Source organism: Sinocyclocheilus anshuiensis, unplaced genomic scaffold, assembly GCF_001515605.1.
Source record: "Sinocyclocheilus anshuiensis isolate Anshui unplaced genomic scaffold, SAMN03320099.WGS_v1.1 scaffold1366, whole genome shotgun sequence".
NCBI lineage: Eukaryota > Metazoa > Chordata > Actinopteri > Cypriniformes > Cyprinidae > Sinocyclocheilus > Sinocyclocheilus anshuiensis.
In genome coordinates, this window is record NW_015554162.1 from 142,807 (window position 1) to 150,290 (window position 7,484).

At 35.8% G+C, this 7,484-nt stretch overlaps 1 protein-coding gene across 1 annotated transcript in view; it reads right to left on the minus strand.

Moving 5' to 3' along the window:
- The window catches only part of LOC107670888 (E3 ubiquitin-protein ligase MYCBP2-like), a 64,444-nt gene that overhangs the window by 31,792 nt on the left and 25,168 nt on the right, over positions 1-7,484 (minus strand). The window contains exon 3 of the mRNA XM_016463687.1: positions 2,838-3,053. Within this exon, the coding sequence (XP_016319173.1) occupies positions 2,838-3,053 (216 nt within the window). The remainder of the gene's footprint in view (positions 1-2,837; positions 3,054-7,484) is intronic.

Sequence of the window (7,484 nt, forward strand, 5' to 3'; positions counted from 1 at the left end):
AGTTTTTAATGCATATCCAGGCATTCACAAGGGATATAGCATATATTGTTGAATACTGTGTGTTCATGTTTCTTCTACAAAATAGTTACAATTGTTAGTAAGCTGTTTCAAAGCTTATTTTTACTTGTCTTGTGGCTGAAAAGTTTAATGTATTGTCGTGTTACCATTTCTTTGGTGAACAATAAAAAAAAACATTTGTGCATTGAAATCTGTTTTTCTTTTTTTCCAATTTATTTGAAACAGTGTTTAATACAATAAATCTCAAAATCTATGTCTAATTACATTGACATTACATAAATATAACATTTATCATTACTTAAAAACATTTGTTAATGTTATTTGCTAATATATATATTTTTGTAGTTGTAACTTGCAATAGTTATTTTAAGTATACTCCAAATAATAATTGATGTGAACTAATGATTTTGAGTAAAGACTACTAATGTAAACTTGATTTGTCTACTGCATAAACTTAAGGTTCTATGTTAATTCAACTAAAGCTGTTTAGTTTCAATTTGTGTAAAAACTAAAATGGTTTAGTGCAACGGGTTTCTTCGCAAATTTCTAGTGAAGTCAACTAATTCGGGTTAAGAGTGTGTGAAAGATTCATTGTGCATATATTTAATGTGATAGAACACAGCTTTATGAGATCGCGATTAACTGAGATGTCAGCTTTTAGTGATGATAAAGGAAGTGTGCTGCTCGCATTCTGCCATGCCAAACAATGCACGCAGCAGCACATGCTTGCTTTTCTGTTAAAAATAACAGTGGTTTGTGAATGTGAATGTAGATGCTTAGCCTAAATAACAAATATTTTACCGGAAGCGTTTATGCTGGTATGTTGTGGAGCTTAGGAGATATTACAGAACCATTTTATGTAAATTTCTTCGATGTACTGAAAAAAAATCTATATAGATTACTTTTATGCGGGCTTTTGCGGGCGGGAGCGGGCGGGACTGAAAATAATTTCCATTTCAGGTCTCTACTGTGATGCTTAAATGGAGTCTTTTAATATGTCATCAAATGATTCATGTTTTAAATGCCTAACAAGATTTTTTGGTATATAAATATTGTTACACTGAATGACATTTTAGTGTGTGTGTTCTGTCAAACATGGTAAAAAAAATTGCATGATAATAATTTTTTTTTGTTCAGAAAAATATAAACTTAAACAGAACACATTCTAATGTATGGGGAAAAAAACAAAACTTAAAGCTGTATTGCACTTTTTTTTTTTGATGCTTGAAACACCCTTTTCGTCTTTGACCCAATTACTTATTTTTCCAAATAAATAATGCAGCAATTTTTTTATTTCGTAGGCCTATAAGGACACCTCGGAGTTCTAAAAACATGAGAAAAAAAATATCCTTTCCGTTTTTGGTCATGCAGAAGGAACCAATTTGTTTTTAATTGCTAATTTTAGACAAATAACAAATATCTTATAGCTTGACTACAAGTAAAAAAAAACAGCGCTACACGTTAAGGAAATTAAACTTATCATAATGAAATGTGTCTACTCAAGAGACAACACCAAAAATGAAAGAGAGACATCGGACCTCATGAAAAATAGGCAAGACACATTGCTATGTGACATCAACATGCATTTATCATTCTTACAATCACCACAAGTATGTCCACCTTCACAATGAACTCCGTTAAACTCTGTTCAATTCAACTGTTGTCTTCACAAAACGAAATTAATTTCAAATACTGGATAAGAGCAGTGCAGAAATTAAAGGATTAGTTCACACAAAAATGAAAATTAGCCCATAAATTACTCACCCTAAAGTCATCCTAGGTGTATATGAGTATGACTTCTTTCAGACGAATCCAGTCAGAGTTATATTAAAAATAGTCTTTGATCTTTCAAGTTGTTTAATGCCACTCAGTGGGTGTTGCATGCATCTGTCCAAAATTAGTTCCATCCATAAAAAAAAAAAAAGTGTCTCACACAGCTCCGAGGGGTGAACAAAGGCCTCCTGTAGCAAATCGATGCATTTTTTTGTAAGAAAAATATCCATATTCAAAACGTAATAATCACTTTAATGTAGCTTGCGACAACAGTCATACACGGAAGCAGCTCTGGGCGGATGACGTATGAGGTCGGTGTTGCGCATGCGCCGCTCACTAACATAACAACAAAGCTAATGTTTTATATTAAGCACAAAGTAAGAAAAGAAAAACGAACCTATAACCTTTAATTAAATTATGCTTACTGAATCGCAGGCTACTGTCAGATAAAGCGCAACCAAACTGATGTGTGTTTACGGTGCGTGTAGGCTATGTTGTCTCCGGCAGGGACGGGGCGGGGCTCGAATAGACTATTATTAACGGATATCGCGATATGTATTAAGGCGATTATCGCTAAAAGAAAATTTACATATCGCCCAGCCCTAGTTGTGACTGATGCCCCATTCTATTTCTAACATACTCCAAGCGCTTGTGCTACTTCCGACAACAGTACAAATGGATTCAAAACTTTCACTTTAATGCGTCCACTGTAGACAGCCTCATGCTGTTATGGAACGACAACGGTGGCACCTGGTGTAAATATGGCGTAAGACACCTCACACAGGATGGCATGTATTCTTCACAGCTTAGGCAATCACATTCAGTAGAAAGCCAGGCCATCATTAATTAATCCAATGCTGGTGTTTAGTATCATGACCACACAAGAAGCTCAAATATTATTAACCATACTGAAGTAATATTCTTATAATATAGCACTGCAGTTATCATAAGAGATACAAAAGGCAGAAATGAAACAAAAAAGGATATATACTAAAGCACGAACGACAGGATCATAAGATTGGGCTTTATTAATGTCGTCGACTGACCTTGGGGAGTTTGACGGCGGGTTCGCGGTACTCCTCTTCCTCCTCACTGTCCGAGTCGCCGCTCTGCACAGAGTTGCGGGAGGCCAGGGCCAACGCGGCCTCCTTCTGCTGCCAGTCCAGGACGCAGTGCCGTACATTACAGTAGACGTTGAATGCAGAGGGGTTGCTGTGGAGTTTGATGTCAGGCACTGGAAAGGCCCCATCCAGAGTGTCTGTCTGCCAGACAATAAAAAGACATACAGAATTAGGAGTGATACACAAGGAGGGAGGCAGGGAGAAAGACTGTGATAAGTGACAGTAGGTTATGATGCATGAAGAACTACAGGTCTTGGGGAACACTGTACTTTATTGATTTTTCTAAGGCAACCAGAGGTGCTACTGTTTGTAGGTCTACATCTACATATAAATTTCGACATGCTTTTTGATTATTACAGTTATATTAAAGCATTAAAAAGTAACCCAGAACAAACAAAAAATAATAATATTTTTACATTTTTGTACATTCTTTTTAATTTAATCATTAAAAGAGTATCCAGAAAAATTTAAACTGGGACAAAAAAAATAAAAGAAACTGAATTTGGGATCAAATAAAACTGATCTCATAGGGCCATAATTACTGTAATATTAGATATGTATATGTAAATATTTTTATGTATTTAGGGGTGGGCTGCATGACCAAAGACTTATATTGCTATACAAATAATTTTATGGTAACATTGTATATATACACGGTTTTATGTAATATAAAACAATATTTTTATATTTATTAACAATAAATTACATGAAATGTTAAATATAGTAAAAATATATATTTTTTTTTTTCATTTGAAAATAAATTCAATTATATATTTAAAAAATATATATCATTACAGAAATAATAAAAATAGCAATAATATTATAAACCAGAATAAATTCTGACGAGTTACACTGTAACATACCCAATATACACACACATGTCTGTAACTGTAACAATTTCATTTGAGTGCGTCAATTTGTCACAGACAATGTCATTTTAACAACCCCCATTTTGATACGTTTCTTCACATGCCACCTGTAAGTAACGCAAAGCAGTCCTGCCCACAGATAATTGCATGGATACATCCACCACGCAGGGGTTAAAGCAAAAAAAAATCCTGAGTCTGAACTTTTCTCTGGGGTTTGGGGGGTTGCAGGGGTGGACACATACACAGGGTTATTTGGCAAAAAAAAAAAAAAAGAACATTATTTGAAAATTATTTTCCTTGAAACTAACTAGGGTTGGGTACCGAACTCTGTATTTTTAAGGGTACCGACCGACTGACCGAATTACAAGGAAAGCCGAAATGTTGTGAAGTGTGGTTACATTTCTAGGGCCATATGGTTTCTGCGAAAACGCGGATGGGATCATGGAGTCCAATCATAAAAACGTAATTTACTCTATAGCGCGGAATGCCACGGAATTCGTCAATTTTGGACGAGTAAATCAAGAGTAGCCACTGCCAATTAATTCAAATCGCGATATGAACTAGTGTTCAAAAAAGACGGTTTAAATATGAATCCTGCATGTTCCGCTTGCCTCTATATGTATGAATGGCGGAAACACGGTTTTGTTTACTACACAAATACTGAAGCACGCGTGACACTCAGTTCTGTACGCTTATAGAACTGAAACTTGCAAAACAGACACTAGCCTCAAAATGCAGCCCTGAGAACTAAACCTACAAAAATACTGTGCTCAAAAAAAAAAAAAGAGAACTTTGCTGCTTTCTTCCCCACACTTCACTGACATTTCAGTTCGTTCAATAACACAGTTTGCCACATACTGAGAAAGGAATCAATGGACATAATAAGCACTTGGAAGAACAACCTATAACAAAACCATAATTGGGCAAGGCAAGGAAAGGAGATGTTTCTTTGTAGCTGTACAATGAGAGAATACATACGGACCTAATAGGTAAAGAACAGACAATAACGTCAAGTATATGAGCCTGAAACAGGAGGGGATGTTTCAAATGATCACATCAGCCTGAAGATAGGAAATTAATGTACTTTGTTACACACCCCTTATGCTCTTCAAAGACGCTGTTTTGTACAAACTATGCCATTTCTTTACTTTACATTCAATACCAAAATGGGTTCACAAATTGATTCAACATTTAAACATTTAATGCACAGAGATGACCATGACTATACCATTTGTAAATTGCAGCTCTGTGGTGTTTGAAAAATTAACATCTTTAGCACCAAACCTAATACACCTGTTCCTTATGAGACAACTGGCATGAACAAAATATGATCCATTTGCAGGGTTTTTCCTTCATAGAGAATCATGAGGTGGCCGCCTCCGCCAAATTGTGTGGCTGTCGACAAAACTCAGGCAGGCAGTCATGTGCAAGCGTCACTGAACAGCGTCTATTAGGGCTTTTAGTCCAAAAGTGCACATATTTGGAGAAATACTGATATTTTTATACATATTTACATAATTTCTTTACACAAAATCATAATGTCTATTCATTTTCTACTGATTTACGTGATCCGATGAGCATTAGGTGCTCCCAGCACTGTCTCAGTATGTTTTCTCTTCCGCGGTCGCTGTTGTGACTCATTCGCAAGCTCATTCGCTGCTCATCTGTCAATCATATTACACGTTCATAACCCGCCCTGTCTCTTCTGACCACGGGCTTTCACCACACTTCCGCGTTCTGTTCTATCCACAACAAACCCAGAAAAACGTTTCTACACTCAAAACATGAAAATAATAAACACACGATTACTATAGTATACGGTTTGTATGCGATTTTCATTAGATTTGGGGTATTTTCATATTTTCAACAAAAAATGGGGTTTACATGAGAAATGCTAAGCTGGTGTAGTGATTAGCTGCATATAAAAAGCAACAAATAACTTCAACAACATTAAAGGGGTCATATGATGCTGCTAAAAAGAACATTATTTTGTGTATTTGGTGTAATGAAATGTGTTTATGTGGTTTAAGAAGGAAAAATTGAATCGCATCATATGACCCCTTTAAGGCTGTTCCACACTGAGCGCGAGGCGAATCGCTGACAAACAGTGCTTTCACACCAAACGCGAAACGATTGTTCGCCTTCTGCTAATTCACGCCTGCACGCTAGGTGGCGCCGACCAACAATGCATTTTTCCTACACACACACACACACACATACATACATATATCTTAAGGCCGTTCCACACTGAGCACGATGCGAAAAAGTGAGGCGAATCGCCGACGAACAGTGCTTTCACACCGAACACGAAACGATTGTTCGCCTTTTGCTAAGTCACGCCTGCACGCTAGGTGGCACCAACCAACAATGGATTTTTCCTCAGATATGTATCTCATATATGGATTTAACATTGTCCACTGCTCAATATACAGCATTAAATAAATATAGCTAAATAAAGTTAGGATCTACACCAGAAACAAACTATCTATAATGCTTACAAGAAAACTTCGTAAAATATAAATAGAAGTACAATTAGCATCAAGCCACATTTGAAAATGTATGTAATTATTAATGTATTTGCTTAAAAAACCCACTTTAAACCATCGAGTGCTTGTAATAACTCCCGATTGTGATCTATATTTGATTTTGATTCTAGGCAGACATGCACTCGTTGTGTTTAATAACGCCACACTGCTTATTGTCATAAACATCCTTTATTGTTATAAAAATACCATGAGCTGTATACAAAACACATACAGAAAATATATTGTCATAATCATATGTCTACTTGCTTTCATATTTCATGTGTAGAAAAATGTTTCCCTCGAATTTATTAATATGGAAGATCTAGAGTGAACGTGCTCTGACTCATAACACTCGCGCACGTGGAAGAAAACGGACACTCCAGATGACATAATTCAGTGGATAATTAATAGAAATTATATTAAGAACATGTGAGAATAAATATGTTCTCAGATACCAAAAATAACAAAAACTCGTCATCCCCTCTTCTCTCTCGGGATACTCTTCTTCTGTGTTAGTAGTTTAACTGGTTTTCGAAACAGCGGCACCACTCTTGCCTTTTTGTGCAACAGCAGCTGCTCCAGTCATGTGATCCTAGCTCAAATCTTAATATAATGTCGTTCGGTATCGATATTTATCAATATCAATTATTTACATGTTTTATAACCTTTTTTAAACTTTAAACAATAGAAAAAAAATGCAAAAAATATTTGTTGGTTTTAACAGTCAAACACACAATAAAAATTAAACAAATATTTAATTTCTAATGTTTTATATGCAGATTAAATAGGTCTTAAGGAAACTTTTGGCTTGTCTCCCAAGGCCACAGGAGGGCGCCATTCACTCAGATTGTATTTAAAAACATATGAGACGCAGTGAAAAGGAATAAACCTCCACAAATTCGTGTTTTCTAAACGTTTAAACTGTTTTAACTTTGCATGGCTACATCTCTTGTGTGAGATGCGAGTGCAGCAGTCGTATTTGTCCGTCTAAAAAATGCGCTGAATATCTGTTCTGTGTGAATGGCTTGGTTTCGATTTTAACCTTATCAAGATCTTCTCCGCATTGAGCTTCTATATTTCTCTAATATTTTGAATGCATAATGCAGCAACTGCGCGTAGGCCTGTCGCAATAATCAATATATCGACTTATCGCGCAATATATGTATACGACCTCAATC